This window comes from Crocodylus porosus, unplaced genomic scaffold (genome assembly GCF_001723895.1).
Source record: "Crocodylus porosus isolate Cpor-Errol unplaced genomic scaffold, CroPor_comp1, whole genome shotgun sequence".
NCBI lineage: Eukaryota > Metazoa > Chordata > Crocodylia > Crocodylidae > Crocodylus > Crocodylus porosus.
Window position 1 is genome coordinate 20,899,524 of NW_017728918.1, and position 18,300 is coordinate 20,917,823.

The 18,300-nt window shown below is 40.6% G+C and overlaps 1 protein-coding gene across 1 annotated transcript in view; it reads left to right on the forward strand.

Moving 5' to 3' along the window:
- Positions 1-18,300, forward strand: part of NBAS (neuroblastoma amplified sequence) — a 364,123-nt gene that overhangs the window by 126,605 nt on the left and 219,218 nt on the right. The window contains exons 26-30 of the mRNA XM_019538135.1: positions 2,241-2,374; positions 3,272-3,334; positions 5,175-5,297; positions 6,586-6,688; positions 9,920-10,143. Of these exons, the coding sequence (XP_019393680.1) occupies positions 2,241-2,374; positions 3,272-3,334; positions 5,175-5,297; positions 6,586-6,688; positions 9,920-10,143 (647 nt within the window). The remainder of the gene's footprint in view (positions 1-2,240; positions 2,375-3,271; positions 3,335-5,174; positions 5,298-6,585; positions 6,689-9,919; positions 10,144-18,300) is intronic.

Consider the following 18,300-nt stretch of genomic DNA (forward strand, 5'->3'; position numbering starts at 1 on the left):
AAGACAGTTTAAGCTGCTTTTGCTTTCACCTGTTTATCCATCTAACCATTTACTGGTGCAATTCAGTTCTCCGGAAAAAGTCTCTGAAAAAAATGACAGCTTAGTAGGTCTGCTGCTTTGGCATTTTCGGGAAGGATTGCTGACTAAGGCTAGGTACAGACATTCAAAAAACTGCAGGTGGAATTGATCTAAGTTATGCAGTTTTTTGTAAGCAGCGTAGTTTAGATTGGTAGCAAACAGAATATGCATTCACCTTTTGGTGGTGGAGGCAAATCTTAGACCGGGTTCTGCCATTTTTAAAGCAGTCTCTGTGTGCTGAACTTCTGCTGTGTTATGGGTATAGACTGGTTTCTGGTCACTTACTTACATAGTATAAGCTCATAAATCCAGTGTGCTCGGAACCGAGCATCTGCCGGATATTTGAAAATGCTGGATTTCTGAAACGTAAGTAAAGTGCGTGGAGTGGGGGAGGTGGAGGGATAGTGGCAGCTGGTTGCTGCCTAACCAGCTGGACACAGAGTGGGAAGCTTGCATGAGGCGGCTGCTGCCGCATTCACTACTCCACGCTGCCATTCAATGTGCAGCTGCAGCTCTGGGACCAGCTGCCAAAGTGCCGGATTTCTGAGAATTCTGGATTTTTAAAATCCGTTTTTATGAGGTTATATTGTATCTATAAAAGTGTAATGTCTGTACCTCGCCTTAATGATAAAAATATGTTTTTACTGGTTTTTATAGAGCATGGGGAGAGAGCTGGTGTCTGTTCTTGCTCATGAATAATTAACAGAATTGTCTACTTGGTTCCTCCCGGGTAGTTTCACTGGAAACTGCAGGATTACACCAGCACAAGTGAGGACAGATTTTCCCTGAAGAAACTTTTAGCATGTGAAGGAGAGAATTAAAGGTGGGATTTTCAAAAATGCTCAGTTTCAGCCCGAGTCTGTTCTTGTGAAAGCCAGTGTTAGTTTTGCCATTTGGGAGGAGTGCTAGGCTGATGCTGTGTAATTTTGAAAATACCAACATAAATGCCCAATGGTCTCTCTCCCCCTTCTTTATTGTGACAGAGGCATATTCCATACCAATAGTACCTCTACAAGCCAAGAAAAATCATAGTAGAATATGATATAGTGTGCTTATTTATATTTATTTCTCTGAGTATTTCCTTGTGTGCATGTATGATGTGTGTAGTTCATATAGTTGTCAGTACAAAGAATTATTTTCTGCCTTTTTTTTTTTTCCTTCCTCATAATCGGGTGGAAGGACTTGCTTAAAAGCTTTTGCTGTTGCTACAGTTCTTGTGCTGCTTCATAAACACTTGCTAGAACATCTGCAAAATAACTTTTATTTTTTCCTTACCTCCCTTGACATTACCTTTTTCCCTATTGGGGTTACCATTTACTGTAACATGAACTCAAGAGTAATGTCTTTTTATCTCCTCTCATTTTAAATTTGAGTGGTATTAGTGGACATGATGGTAAGATTACTGGCATTTTGTCCACACTGAATGCATCTACCAGTTACGGTCCCTGGGGTTGAGGCCACAGAATTTCTCTGAAATTCTCTGACATTTTGATTGGTAGAAATGTAGCCCGGCCTCAGGAGCATGCATGCGTTTCAGCCCCCTGGCTAGAGAGCTGCACAGATGAGCTGTCCAGCTGGGGGGCGCTGCTGGGCCGCTTCTGCCTTTAGGGAAGCTCACTGCTCTACAGCTTGTCCTCATCCCCTGCCTGGGAAGGGAGCAAGGCTGTCAGGAGACAGTTTCCCAGCTTTTAAATTGCTGTGTGTACAGCCCACCTGTACAGTATTTTAGTGTATTTTGATGCTGTGAAAATAAAGTAAATACTTTAAATGTAGACAATAAATGTGTTTTAAGTTTCTAATATTTTTTTCACTTAATGAATTATTGTTCATCTTCCTTACCACCCCCCCCCCCCCCCTAATCCAGTTGAAAGTGTCTTGCCATTTCAAACAACAGTGGTGCAAGCAGGACATGAATTAGTTTTTTGTTTTTTTTCTGGTTTGGTAATTTTAAAGGATATTTCATTGAGAATTGTTAAAGTTCCAGAGAGCTCGTATAATTTTGGGGGTTTTTTATAGCAAAATGTATAAAAACAAATTATAAATTTGTTTTTATAGCTGCAGTTGTAATACTTATACTCAAGCAGTGGAATATGGGTTAAAGAGACCAACTCTAAATTGAAAAGTATTACAACATCCAGTGAAATATATTCTGTTCTTGCTAGTGTCAGCCCAAGATAATTCCTGATCAAGACCAGCTGATGATTATAGCATTGGAGTGTATCTATACTTGTGAACGAGATGACCAACTCTCTCTCTGTTATGATATTTTGGAATGCCTTCCGCAAAGAGGATATGGGTGAGCATTTCCACATGGATATCTGCAAATAGCTTATAATGTGTTAAATGAAGTTTTGGGGTTAATTTTAGAAGTAAAAACATCTTAAAACATGTTTATTTTGTAATATTTATTGAGATGATGATGATTTTTATTTTTCCTGGGAAAATAGCTCCGATATTAAGCGTGCTATGGCACTGACAAAATGCCTCTCAATACATGCATATGCACACACACACTTACACAGATTTTATTTGTTTTACACAATGTATAGCTTTAAGGAATACAGTTGAGAGGCATTTTGTCAGTGCTATGGCACACTCAGTATTTGAATCATCTCCCCAGGGAAAATGAAATGGAATAAAAGCTGGACCCAAACTTCTGCCATATACCTCTTGCCTAGTAGAAGCAACCTAATGTCAGCAATGCCTCCATGAGGTGGGGGGAGGGGGGGGTCCCTAGCCTTGTTGCTCAGAACCATTGTTGCCGTGTGAGATGGACCTTCACCAAGCAATTCAACTGTAAGTCAAAGATCTCCTGTATGATAAATAATAGTTTCTAGGAAAAATGGATGAAGTCCCACTAAAGGGAGAAGATCAAGTGTGTCACACTCCTTTTGAGAAGTATCCTTTTGCTTGGGGGGCTCTCTTGAGTTAACAGAAAATATTGGGTAAGAAGTTATTCCATTTTTCTGTGGGTAGATTCAGGATGGTCTAACATGCTCTAGTGTCTAAGCTTTTGGCCTTCCTTTCAGCAGAAGCCAGCGATTCTAATGTCCCCCTCCTAAGTAGAAGCACCACTCTGAATTTAAAGGTTTCAGAACGATCTACCACATGGCCAGTGTTTGTCCTGTGTTTGCTTAAGCAATAACCGGATCATATTTTCAACGATTTTTTTTTGTTTTTTAAACCTTCACAGTTCTGAGACGGACATAACTAAAACTCTTCATGACAAAGTAGATGAACTGGAGCAAATTCTCAGGTAAAAATAAATATCTGATTAATAGTTGAATTGATGGTGGAATGGTATAAGAACTTAGGATTTATCTTGTCATAGAGGTTATAAGCTGTATCCAAAACCTTTACTACCGATCCAGACAAAATTGCTTTCTTCATGTTCCCTCCTCCTCTTTCCACCATCAACATTTGGTTCTTCCTTCTTAGGACCGGGACGGGAGATGCTGCTTTTCCAAAATCCCAATGTAAAAGCTAGTCCTGGGTATGACCGTAAGCTGCATCTGATTGGAGGGCCTGGTAGCAATGTAGTGGGTCTACTGATGGCGGGGTAGCTCTGATAAAATACCACAATGTTGCAGCCTCCATAATAAGGCAAGTATAGGGTGCCTCAAAGCCCTAGGTCCCACTTCCTTGTGAGTACTCCTTGGTTGGAGAAAGGCTAAGGGGCATCATCCTGACACAAATGTGCCCTCACTGAGGCATTAGGCAGTCAGCAGCAGTTCTTATCTGTTGCTCTCTGGCAGAAGCTACAACCAGCAAGTCTCTGAATGTCTGGACATGGTCTGGCCTTTGGTTTCTGTCTTAATGGTCTAAAGGGAGATGGTAGGTCTTGGGCATCCTTCAGTCCTCCGTACTCTTGCCTGCTTATGCATCAAAGGTCTTGGTGTGAAGGTTGCAGGACTCTGTAAAAGCAGATTCATCAGGTACCTGACTAGACCTCTTACGCATACCCCATGATCCGGAAGATTGACAGTTGCCCACTACAATATAAAAGTTAGAATTACAGTAGGTGACATGGGCATGCCCCATGTCAGAGGTGACCAAGATGCATCCTGCAGGCTTGATCTGGCCCATGGAGCTGCGTCATCCAGCTGGTGGGGCTCTCCATGGGCCTGGAAATTTGGCAGTGCAGGTGCAGCATTAATTGTATTAGTGGGGATCCCTGCTGTGCCAGGTGGCATAGTGCCATGTAGTGGATTGGACATGTAAACTGGTCCTGCATGTTGGTTCAGGCTTGTGGGGCTGGATGACTACTGCTCTACGTTATTTGTACAAAATAACACAATAAAATTTTGACAAAAGAGTTTAAGCCAAGTCCTTTAGGTTCCTTAGCAAATTTTTGAACTGCCTATAGTATTTATAAGAAGAGAAGTATAGCACATGTAACTCTAGGAGAAACCAGTTTTAGAAAGGAAGCAACAAGGATTTTTTTTTCCTATTTCTAATGTCATTGCCAAAACTTACAAGTTTTAGTAATTTAGGAGGAACTACTGAAATCTACATTCCCTTATGTTTAGAGCTTTTGGATTTTACCATGCTTGTAGATACCATAGAACTCAGTGTGTGATTTGCCAAGGTGTTACATAGCCATTCTTCCTTGATAATAAAAAATATATATATATAAAGAGGGCTGCGGGGGATGGAAGGGGAAGGGGGAGAGGGGAGAAAAGTTGTGCTTTGCTATTTGCTTCTAAAATACCTGGTTGTTGGAGAACTACTTAGTCTAATAATAGAACTGCAGTTTCATAAGGAAACTTTATGAAAATATTACATATCACTGGAGGTATTTGGGTACCTGCCCATATCACATATTACTGGAGGTATTTCTTTGATTAAGGAGGAATAATGGTTCCATTTTTTTTTAACACTAGTTGGATAATGCAAGTTCAGTTTCTGGTTCTGTCACAGACTCCTGTATGCCTGTAGAGGGGGGAGATGCTAACTGTACTAATACATTATTTAGCAACTGTATTTATCTAGGATCTAAATCTTCATTTAAAAATCTTGGACTGCCACAATGCAAAAACCCAACATGTTATACTACTAGGCAAAATGTTTAACAATTTGTATTTATGATATTCTAGCGTATCAGAACTTTTGGAGAAGCATGGACTTCAAAAACCCGTATCTTTTGTAAAAGATACTCGAAACAACTTGGAGGAAGTATGCAAGCTGATGATTAGGTTGACTAGGCATACCGGTCGCAAGTGAGTATTGAGAAGTGGTCTGTTTTAGAGCATTCATATTTAGAAAATGCATAAATGTATTTATACTGCAATAGGGAACATCTTGGGTATTGTGCTCCATTTTAGCACAATCCCTGTAAAACAGACCTGTTGATATGAAATTACAGAGTGATACTATTAGTGCTTGGCTGCTTTGTGTAGTTATTAAAAATATTACCTCTTCCTAGAATTGCTGCAAACTAATTTCAGCATGTTTGGGTTTTGTTCAGTTAAACACACCTAAGACACATTGGCCAAGAAAATACCGCATATCATGTATGTACTTTAAAAATGAACAGTAAAGCTAACGCAGTGTAAACAAGGTCCTTTAAAACTAATTTTGCTTTACAGAGGGTGTAGGATTTATGACAGCATCTTTTTGCAAGTTTTTCTGGCTTCATATTTTCTTAGGCGTTGTTCTGTAAGAGTTATGTAATTCTTGTGTTTAGCAGTAATTGAACCTGTCATTTCTGTCTAGTGTGATTATTTAAGAATTACTTTTTTATGTTCCTTCTTACTGTAGATGAGTTATTACACAGCTTTTGATGGGGACAGCAGAGTCAGATTGTTTAAACCTTGAGAAAAGCAATATTCTTTGTGTTGTAATGAAATGGTGATTATAAAGAATAGAATGCCAGTAGTTCTGGGTAGTGTACAGCTGGTGCATACTGAAAGTCTTGAAGAGTTTTGAGAGCGCTTTTTTTCTGCCCCACCTAGTGTAAAGAAGGAATGCAGAAAAGAAGTTTTATTACCTCTTATCTGTAGAGTCCATATGAGGTGATAACTGAGATACAGATTCCTGAGACAGCAGAAGCTAGCATTACTGTCAGTCTGCAGCCTAAAAGTGATAGGCAGATAGGAAACCAGTTTATACATGTCTGCTTCATAATTTTTTCCCCAGGCTCGAAAAGCAAATTTTCCTGCTACTAGTTGCAGACATTGGATTGGTATTTCTGGTGGTCTCCAGTAAACGTCACTTAAAATTTTACCTTTAAGTATGATTACTGAGTTTGCAGTCATTTAAAAGAAAAAAAAATATTTCCAACTTCTTGGGCTATTGTTAAACCTGACTGACAAAAACCACAACCACTGGAGAATTTAAGGAAAACTTATTTAAAGAAAAAGGAAAACAAAGCCTGTCACATTTTCAGTTTGGGAGTGGAACCGTAGCATTAGCTTCTTTGGGTCCCTTTATTCTATCTTTATCTGTTATCCCATCAAGAGAAAAATTTAACCCTTGAATTAAAAAAAAAATATATATATTTTTTAGGCAACCGCCTGTCACTGAGACGCATTGGAAAGGATTATTGCAGGATATGTTGGATATGCAGCAGAAGGTCTACACTTGTTTACAGCCAGACACTTGCTATGAGGTGATTTATGCACTCTTTGTTTTTTTATTCTACAAATCATTATAATTGCTTACATTCATACTGCTGTTCATATTTGTGTCGATGGGATTTGGGTCTTCATATGCTGTATTGAAATATTATCCCCTAGTTGACTCTCAGTTCTTCAGTTAAACTATTGTTTTATTCCCAAGCAGAACCTTTCTTCCTTTTCAAATTCCTGTGATTGATATATTTCATTGGAAGCCTATCCAGTATCCCGTCTCTCTGCATTGCATGTGATTTGATTTAAAAATAAAGACTGAATGACTGGAAGTTCTGAAAGTCAGATATCTTAATAAGTACCTTTGGCAAGAAATGACTAATGAAAGAGAAATGATCTTTCACTAAAATCTTATGAGGTTGAACATAAAGTTTGCATTTAATAATGTCACCTAGAATACATATAGGGCTATGTGCAGATACTTTCTGGTTTGCATTTAAAGTGAAATGTGAAATCCAATTTTGACAGAAAATCATTTGCAAGTGTATAAATCTGAGACAAACGTGTCATTAGCATTTGTGAAAGGCTGTTGTTAAGGCTGGAGTGGAATTTATTTTGATATGTACTGTTTATTTGCATATTCGCTTTCATATACTACAGTTCAGCACTTAACCAAGGCTATTGCAGTGTAATACATCTTGAAATCTTGACATGTTTTAAAAGTGGAATGTTGTAAGCTTTTTTTATAATGGTTTACAGACTTAATTGTGTTTGGCTGCCAATCTCTGCAAATCTAGGGAGAATTTCTGAAAGCAAAGAACTGTTTTGAAGGAATAACAGAAAGAAAGCAAATATGATTTAAACTGTAAATTGAAATGTGTCACTTGCCCCCCCCCCCCTTTGCTTAGGCATTATTAAAATTTGTCAAGAAAAGCATGGTATATCTGAATTATTCCTAATTTCATGACATAATGGGTTATGCAATTTAAAACAATTGGACTAGTCCATAGTTCAGTGTTTTCAAACTGGGGCATGCCTACTACTGGAGAGATGTGGGCCTTTGTCAAGGGATACATTCTTAAATTTTGCTAATGGCAGGGGAGCTTCTGATTGGTCAGCATGTAGTGACTAATGACATTTGCCATGCACTGATGTTGACATCAGTACTCCTGCAGAGACACAACTAGAATATAGCCTCGTAATTACTAGTTTGCATTGTCCAAGATATCAGTTATTTCTATTCTAAGTATGTAAAAATACTATGATACGTTAGCATCACAATAAAGTTGCTGTTGATAAATACTAACCTTCTAATGGTAACTTTTGATACTCACAAATGCAGGCAAACTGCTCATTTTGGAAGACTGATTTCTGGGACTTTTGTTCACGTCCTTGAAATGTGTTCTTTGGAATCATGTATTCATTTTCCTTTTTAGGAAAATAAAATTATTTTTGCATAGTACATTGACAGACTTACTGTCTCACTAACTCTCAAACTGATAACGTAACTTCTTTTTATGTAAAATTCAGCTGTGGCCTTAGAAATAAATGGGTCAGTAAACTTTCTGCATCGATGATGTGGCATTTGTGTTAAGATACTGATGTTAGTTTTGCCATCATGGGAGTTAATTTTGCCATAAGGGAAAAGACCTGTAGCATAATGGCAAAATAGCAACTGCACAGTAGTAAAATCTTGATGCAGCATTTGGACAATTGTTAGTTCTCAAAGAAAAGACCATTTTAGAGAGAAGAATCTGTAGATTCTTTCAAAACAGGATTTGTTATGTTCCACAAGTGGTTTAAGTAAATCAAGATTTTTTTTTAAGCAGACTAATATTGCCCTTTAAAAAAAAAAAACAAACTCTTTAAGTTTGGAAAGTTTGAAGCGATTAAAACAAGCAAGCAAGAAGAACATATCTAGTAGCTTCTTAGAAATACAAAGTAAAATCCTGATTTTGCCTCTGATGTTTATAGATTCAGATTGTAGCCGTTGCACAGATTTTCATTCATTCTAAATGGATTGTAAATAGGTACAGCGGTCTGCTTAGATTTTCTAAATGGTAGAATCAGGATTATAAATATGTAAGAACCTCTTCAGAGGAGCAGAGATCATCACTTTGATCATTAAGGAATAGGCTTTATTAAGCTTCATTAGAATTAAGATGTCCAATATTAACTTCAGTTTCAAACACCTTTGGTTTTCCTGCAGCATACTGTATGCAATTAAAATGTGATTGTTCCTCATCACTTATAAGGCATGTGCTTACCTGTACATGCTTTAATTTTATTTCATTTAAATACTTTCATTCTGACTTCAGAAGGGGATGTGGGGGTGGGGCTGCTGCTCAGGACTAGGTAGCAGCTATTATGCTTTAACCGTTATAAGATAACTATAACTATAACTTTAACTGCAAGATCTTGTAGTGATACAAGGGTGTGTCTACATAAGATGTTTACTACAGAGTACACCAATTAGCTCTGCAGTAAACCTCTCACATCTATACATGCAACCTTTAGGCTGGAGTAAACTGATCAACTCTGCAGCAGGGTAGTACTTGCAAACACAAGTACTTTTCTGCTGCAGGGTTTTTACTATGCAGCAGTGCATGTGTAGATGCTGACACAGCTGGCTGGAACACAAGGGCACTTCAGTACAGGGGCTGCCTGCTGGCTAGTCCCACAATGGAGTACCCTTGTTGCCTCAGCTGGCCCCACTATAATGCATTGAGCTGGATTGGAGCAGCTCTGGGTTGGCAGGCTGATCCCCCTTGAAGTCCCCGGCCAGTTGGGGCTGCTCCAACCTGACTCAACGTGCTGCAGTCCTGGGAGCATATGTAGATGTGGTGCCTGGGAGCAATAACTCTGGTGCAATAAGAGCCAGAGTTTATTGCTTCACTTTAATAGTATGTGTAGACATGCCCCGAGTGAGCTAAATTGCTCCAAATTTGATTGTAGATTAAGTCAAGTTAAAATTGGAGTGAGTTTCCTAAACTTGTATCTCCTAGAGGCTCAGACTGACTTATTTAGTTACAGCATAACATTAGCTCCATGGTCTTGGAACGTTGGCTTCTCCTCCCCTTTTGAAGCCCCTATAGATGTACATTCTTTCATACCATTCGGCCATTATTCATTTGTTTGTAACTTATCGCAAAGAACTTTTATATTCCAGTGGCGTAGTTACATAGAACACTAAATAGGTGATTGGAACTGCAAAAAATTAAAAGATTTTATTAATGCAATAACTTAAAAGATTTTCCCTTTTTCTTTTGTAGATATTTACAGAAAGCCTTCTATGCTCAAGCCGCCTAGACAATATCCATTTAGCTGGGCAAATGATGCATTGCAGTGTTTCTTCAGTGGATCAACCATTTACCTCAAAAGCAAAACCACAGTATAAAGTGAGCTATGAGAAAAGCATTGAATTGGTTTTGGCTGCTGGCAGAGAGTACTTCAATTCTTCAACCAGTCTGACTGATAGTTGCATGGATTTGGCCAGGTAACATTTTAAAGAAACCCATCCATTTTATTAAATGATATTCTTTACCTCAGTGTCTTCATTTCAGTTGCCATAGAAGATTAATCTGATTGATAAATGTGACCTCTTTGGGCAAAACAGGTAGCAAATGAAGATTTAACCTCAGCTTATTTCTGGGTTCCCCTCCTGCTACTTTCTACTGGCCCTTCCAGCTTTGTTCCAGTCCCTGACTTGCTCTGTGTCCCTACTGTTCTTGACTGCTGAACTGGACCTTTGGGTAACAGCTTTTAAAATTCAGATACATTGGTGGAGCCAATGGGAATTATTAATTTCCTGGCTACTTGCAATGCTGACACCTCTCCTCCCAGCAGGAGCTACTTCCTGCTGGCCCAGGGTGCAACCCGGATGAGGTATGCCTCTGCATCATACTTTTGATGAAAAACAAGAAACTTTACCTAAATTTTTCTCCTCCATATCTCCCCACACTTCCCTAAAAAGGCTCCTTAAAGACTGATTTTTATCATCTTCACATGTCTTTCATTCTGTTTACCTTTTTTATGTCTGTCACAAGCTGGCTAGTTGCTGTGAGTGTATCAGCTGTGAGACTGCTGGGTTCGCGATGGAGGAGGCAAGTTGGGAGTGAAGTAGAGGCAAACTTACTTATAGCTTAGCATCCAACAGTTGACAGAAAGGTTAATGTGACAAACAGATAGTATAGTAATAGAGCTAATAGTAAAAGAGCTAATAGTAAATGATAACAACAGATAGATAAAATGACAGAGTTCCCACCTGGGGTTGGCAACTTATCGGCAGTTTCTCTATGCCAGGTGTGTGCCAAGTTGTTCCAGGGAAGTCAGGCATCGCTGATCAACGCTATCCGAGGGGTCACCGGGAAGGTCCCTTGGTCAGGATCCGGTCCTCACCCAAACTGGGGGTCCGGGCTCCAGGCTTGGTACAGCGATGGTCCTTCTGTCCCATCCTTCTAACTGGTCACTTGACTTGCACATTCCTTTATGCCTTATCTTATGCTAATCTGTTGGCTTTAGAGCCACTCACAATCTTGCCCTATAGCTGTTACCCTATGGGATCAAAAGGTGTTAGAAATTATTGTGAAATGTTACCGCCCGAGCTTGGGTTCACCCAATAAGCAAATTATACCACATTACTTTGAGGTTTGAAATTAGTATTACCTGCCCAAGCTCAACCCCTTAATTTCTTATTCCTAGATTCCTTGGAATGTGCTAATTATATTAGGTGGTCAGATCTTGTTACAGCTGACCTTTAAAAAAAACCTGTTTAGATCAGCTAATCTCGTTTGCTTATTTTTGGGGCCCATGATGAGTGCAAACAGTTAGATTCAACACTTTGGTTAAATTATGAGAGACAAATTCCACTTCCAGGTTGCAAACTTACAAGCTTTGCATTAGCTAATGTTAACTGTTCAGACAAGTGCCTGAATATCTCCAAGAATATATATTTATTGCTCATGATAGTAACCCCTCTTGTACTGGCCAGCACATATCAGGCCCCTTTTCTTTGTCACCCTCCCCAATTCTTTTAGAATTAAGACATATTTTAACATAGTGATCTGAAACATACTATTAATTTATAGATTTTAATTCATTATTACTTGGTGACTAACTGTTATAACTGTGAGTTTTAGCTGACTCTGTGAGTACAAGATAACCCCAATTTGACCATCAGTTGATATAGAACAGGAATAAATCTAATGCAATCTGAAACCATAATTTTACTGAGCATATTTTTTTTTATCTCACTTCATTTAAATTTACTTGTGGCAGCTATTAGTTTTATTGTCTCTTTAACATGCTTTAACATTTTTTACCCATTCTAACTTAGTCTAATCTCTTATTCAGAGAAGCAATGAGAAAGTTATCAGATGATCTGAGCTACAGCCTAACTAGAGAGACCATTCGAAGCCAAACATAGCATGTTCATTTGGCAACCAGAAAGCTGCCCAACATGTAGTAAGGGACTTAATCCTTTGATTAGTCTTAGCCACTATCAATGCTAAGTTGGTAACAGTTGTGAAACTGACCTAAATCGTATCAATTTGAAGTCTGCTTAGGGTAAAGTGCTCTGAGTATTAAAGTATCAGGTCTTAGTGAGGTGTGAATAGTTGTGCACAGGGAATTAGCAGATTAGTTTAATTTGGGTTAAATACCTCCTTTGGAAATCAGTGGGATTTGACAAATGTCTGTTTGCCAGATTTAAATAGCTACTTATGTTACCTCCTCAGGTGTCTTAAATGACTCATGCTGTGCTTTCCCAATTCCTTTACTGACTTGGTTCACATTTGACTGTATTGCAATGAGCTGAGCAGTTTGGCCTAATCCAGGAAGGGAGGGAAAGAAGAGAAAAACACCTTACACTTGAGCATAAGAAATCCCATTTATTTCCATAAGGTTACTGATCTGTCAAAACAATAAGGAAACACCTGTCTTCAATAATCCTGGTACATCAGCAGTTTACCAGGATGTGGGTGCTCGTCAAAACCTGCCTTTGGTATATTGGGTTGTCTTTCAGCCTCTCTATGCTTCAGTTTTTCTTTGTGATGTCAATGTGCTAGGTGTTCTGAGGTATAACTTGAATGTTTGTGAAGCTTGTTAAAGTTTGGTGCTCATGGATAGATGTTAAAAAGCTTTTATTCCCTCCCCCAACCTTTTCTTTCCCTAGTAAGATAAGTGTTTCCATATTATCAGGGATCCAAGTTTTCTGTTCACCATGGACAAATGTGGTAAAATACGGATTTTTCTCATTTTAAGAAGAAAAAAACAGATTTTCTCCTTTTAAAGGAGAGAAATGCAGGAAACAGTGGGTTTCCCCTTGCAAGTTGGCAGAGTTCCAGCCTGAAAGGAGTTGGGAGGAGCAGAAGGAGGGCGGTCAGATGGAGATGCCATGTGCACATACATGCACATGACTGCTAGGAGCCTGGAGAGCAGCTCCCACAGGTAAATCAGGGGGATTGAGGACCCCATAATGAGGGATGGAGTCGGGCAGGGCTGGTGCCCAGCTCGGGTGATGCTTGGAGCCCAGTGCTGAAATGTGTGGCCACAGGGCCCGGGCAGGGAGCAGGGTGGAGCTGTGGGCAGCTCACTGGATGGGAGGAGGGGCTGGCTTCCCACTTCTGTGCACACTCACAGGGGGGCATGTGGGGCATGTGCCCCCCCAGATTTGTGCACGAGTCAGGGGCTGGCTGCCCATCAAAGGCTTGAGCTGCCTTCCCCCTGGGGCCTCTACAGCCCAGTGGGTGGGACTTGGTATGGCGTGGCAGAGTGGGGCAGCCACCATGAGCCAAGCACCATCATGGTGAGGAGCCCCTTTGCAGCTGGAAGTGCAAATGTGCGCCGCCACTCCTGCTGCTGGGCGGGCAGGGGACACCTCCTCATGGCGGTGCTTGGCTCGCAGAGGCAGCACCAAGCTTCCCTTTCTGCTCTGCCTTGCTGTGCTGGGTCCCACCCACTGGACTGCAGAGGTCCTGGTGAGAGGGCAGCAGGGCAGGGACTCTGAGCCCCTAGAGGGAAGCCCACACCCCTATCCCTCTCCACAACCCATGGCCTCTGCTCTGGCGGTGTCACTCATGGGGGAGGGGAAGCCGGGGCCCATGCTCTGCTCCACTGCAGCAGCCCCCTCCTCCTGTGGGTAGCAGCCCAGGCTTGGGCATTGCAGGGGCAGGGGATTGCAGACCTGCGTCCCTGCCCCTGTAGCCCTGGCAGCTAGGGATCTCTCCATCAGGGCTGGGGGGACAGGGGGCTGTGGGTGGGGAGTGAGGGGCATCAGCAGGGGTGGGAGGGTTGTGGGTGGGGAGTGATGGATTTGGGGGGTTTTAGTCAGAGAATCTGTGGTGGGGAAGGGAGGTTAGTCAGAGAATTTGTGGATTTTTTTTTTTTTTTTTTTAAACAGAAAACAAGGAACCATGTCATTATTACATTGTTGTCTTTGTGACAGTTTGTGTCTGTGCACCCTTGGTCTTGTAATTGTTAACATTTTGAATGGGAGAGGCTTTTTTGTTTTTTCTTGTATAGCACCCAGCACCACGCCACCCTGTTTTATCACTGCAGCCCCTGGGTGTTATCCCACATAGACAATAATTTCCCTTCAGTCTTTCATGCTGCTTATTTCTTTGTTTTTTTCTGATTTTTTCCTTACTTTCAGTCTGTTCCACCATTCTTTTTGTTCCTTTTATATCGTTAATGTGAATAAATCTGAAAGAAATAGAAATAAAGTTTCCATTTGTGATAAAATTCAGCTTTTAGAAAATACAGGCGATCATTCTCTTATGACCTTAAGTATAAAATGTTCAAAATATTTCTCTTCTACAATAGGATATCTTAGCTATAGACAGATAGAAAAAAATCAGCTGTCTGTTATTTTGAAAACTAATTGCCAGGCTTATCCCAGATATTAACTTTTAAATAAATTAGATCAATTAACTTATCCAGGTTTTTGTGTTATCCTAATACTTCGCTATCTCATTAATGTTATTCTTTAAGCATACAGTAATCCACGTGAATTTTCTCTTTGCTTGTAAGACAAAATCAAAGCTCCAGGAGAATGTTACACTTTTTACGTACTCATATCTAAGGGAAAGAATCAAATTGTGATTTGTTGCTTCCCTCCCTGCCAGCCCCCTTCCAAGTAGAGGAAAAAAAGAAAGAAGAAAGAAAATATTTGTAATTCTTATCAATTCTTGCAGAGATTTCCATGAAGCCAAACCTTAACTGAATTAAGTTCAGGCACTGCAGTTGTACTGTTAATAGCTGATTTTACTTTCTTCATATTGGGAAGCTGTATTCTTTAATGTTGCATTGCTATTACTGAACTGCATAGATTGGTAAAGCATGCATTTTCTAATGATGCTTAAAAAAACTCATATTTTTATTCTTGAGCATAATTGAAGACTCAGGTGGGTGATTGTTTTTCTTTATGACTAAGCAGGGGGAAGAAAGGGAGTGATGGGAAAAGAGGCTGAAAATGCTGTTTTGATGTTTTTTTCCTCGTTGTTTGTTCCCCAGGGATCTTATTACTATTTTGCATTTAATGAGTATTTAATGAACAGAGGATTTATCCTTTGAAATCAGTATTCTGTTACTCTGTTTCTCCTTTTGTAGGCCATAGCAATTAGTACCTATTAAAATGAATACAAACAAACAAAAAATAAAAAAGGTGAATTGTAGTTCAGCTGCTTAAAAAAACCCCATGGAGGCAAAGCACTGATTTTAAAAAAACCCCTCAAAACCTGTGGATTCAAAGCGCTGACACACTGTATCAAATGGCACAAGTTCATTTTTTAGTTGGAGGATTTTTCTCAGTATTCTTTTCCTGAGCGATCTGTGATTTTTTTTTGTTGATACCAGAATTCCAGATGTCATTTCATCACCACGTGCTCCTGAAAGGTTCCATATTGAGTTTTCAAAAATTTTGAGATGGTTGATAATAAACATCTATTTTTTTTCTCCTAATAAGTCAACAGCAAATGTTAACCAACTTGTCTGACAATTATTTCGGAAGTTGTACATTGATGGCAGTCATTAGGCTGCAAAAAGGCATTCATTTCTACCAGAAGAAATTTCTTCAGGTAGAAAAATAACCTAGGAGTTGGATTACACAGCTGTTCCTCCAACCTCACGGCTGGAGAACTTCACAGGCAAGCTCTTCAGTAAGGAGGGGCTACAGGGCTGCTCCTTGGGCCAACCCTTCCCTTCAGGGAGCCTATTACTTGATAGCCTGTCCTCTCCCCTGCCTGGGAAGGAGACAGACTGTCAAGAGACATTTGGCAGCTGCCGAAAAGCAAGAGCTGCCATTGACAGCTGGGAAGAGTTTCTGCCCTGGGACAATGCACACTTTTTCCTGCCAGTCAGCTGATTGGCAGGAGGGTGTCATTGTCCTGTGGTAGGAACTGTCCCAGTTCTCCTCTGCAAGACAGTAGACCTTGCACTGCTTTGGTCAGCTGGAGGAGTGCAGAGGCAGGAAAGTGTAGCAGGGCTCCAGAAGTGCTGTGGCATGGCAGCCTGCCCCACCCTGCACGCCCTCAAGCTGAGCCAGAGCAGTATGTTCTGACGGGGGCCTTTGGTTGCAGTGGCAAGGCTCCAGAGCCTTGCCGCTTGGCACAGCAGCTTGCCTTCCCTGGCACAACTCTGGGTCAGGTGGGTGTCATGGGGAAAGCTGCTGTATGCCCAGCTCCCAGGCCCTTTGGCACCCCTTTCTCCCTCCCTTCTCCCCCCCACCCCCTGCCAAATTCAGATGAGCAGTGAAGGTGACGAGTTGAACCCAGGGGTGCCAGGAGCAGAGGGCACAGGGGACCCTCTCCCCCTGGCTGTCCAGTTGACCCGTGATTTTTAACTTGGCTGTCAGAAGCAGGGCTTGGGGAAAACCTGCTCAACTGTTTCTGGCTTCCCCTTGCCAGATAACTGAGCTGCAGGGCAGTGATTTAAAAGCTGGTGGCTGGGAGCTGGGTCCCTGAACCCTGTTTTTCAGCTGCTGGCTTTTTAAATCTCTGTCCTGCCATTCAGCTGGGTGGCAAGCAGAAGACAGTGGGATCTGGCCAAGTCCCTACCCCTTCCCGAAAGCAGGGAGCAGTGGCTGCTGCTTCTGTTACCTGTGGCTATGGGACATAGGGTGATCCTGGTTTTGGGAAGGCAGGGAACCATTTTTCCAGCTCTTCTCTTGGTTCGTAGGATTAATCAAGTCAGGGAAAAGTCGGGAGAAGTTCAGTCTTGCAGGAGAAACTCTTCTGGGAGTGACATAACCCTGGATGTTGCGGGGTCTTTTTTTTCTCAAGAAGTGGGCACTTTTGCTGAGGGAGGAATCTGAGTAAACATTTATACACTTTTGGTTTCTACTGGAGAATAGCAGTTCTCCCAGTGTAAACTGAACATCTGTACTTAGCCTTACATTGCGCTTTCTGGGTCACAATTTGGGTTAGTGTTAAGAAACACAGCCATCTTCTTTAATGAGAGTTTTACTGTTTTTCTTTCTCCATCACAAGGAGAATATAGATATTTATGTGGGAAACCACAAATAGGAAAACAAATTAATGCATTCAGGTTTTTTATTTTTCTTATGATCTCAGGGTAAATTTAGAGAACAAACCAAGAGACAAATCTCAAGTTCACCTCAAATATTAACCCTGAAGCTAAATGATAAAATGCAGTAGGCACAGTCAGATGCTTATACATTTCATATACACTTGCTCAGTTAGCCAAAGTTAAGATGATTCCAGGGTCTGCTCTACTACTTTTTTTCAGATGCCACCAACTGCTAGAAGGCTTTTAAGCAAAGGATTCATGTAGAGGGAAATGTTCTCTTTACCATTTTAGGATGTGTGAGCCTACCTTAGGCAGATTTTTCCTGTTTGTTTGTGTGGGGTCTACTGCACATCGGTTGAAGACAGTAAGGAATTTTCCCTTTATATTCAGCTTTGTTGCATTCATACGCACTTTTTTTGGGGAAAGTATAGCTCTGTATTTATAGCTGTACATTAGTTTTAAACATTGAGTTTTATATGAATTTTAGGATTTCAATGAAAATAAAGTGTAGTCTAGGAAGCCTTTCAGGGCAGATCCATTGATCCTTGCAGTGGTGCCAATGTCAAATGTCCTTTTAACTTGTCTGACAAATATGTCTACAGCTTCTTTATTCAACACAGCCCGTAAGTCATCAGACACAACTGTGATTTAATCCTTAAAGGCGCTTCCCTTTCTTCCCTCAAATTGTTTCAAATGGTGCAGAAGCTACCCTTCGCATCTGTGTGGTGTGTAGGTATTATCATCACCTTTTCTGGAAACTTTATTCAGTTTTTATCTCCAATTATAAACTCTGCCTCTTCTGTTTTGATTGCTAAAATGGTAGGATAGGCATGAGTATGTCCTTAAAAATTCATTGATTCCTTGTAACAAATCCGACATAACAAGATGACTAGGTTCAATTCTGAGGCATTGGAATATTTACATCAAAATAGTTGCATAAATCTTTGAATATCTCCATTTGCATCTGGGCTCAGTAATCTAAATACATATTTTAATAGTTTCTAGGGTCGAAAGGGACCTGAGTAGATCATCTAGTCCGACCCCCTGCCATGGCAGGAAATAATACTGGGATCAAACTACCCGAGCAAGATGTTCATCCAACCTCTTAAAAACCCCCAGGGTAGGAGCC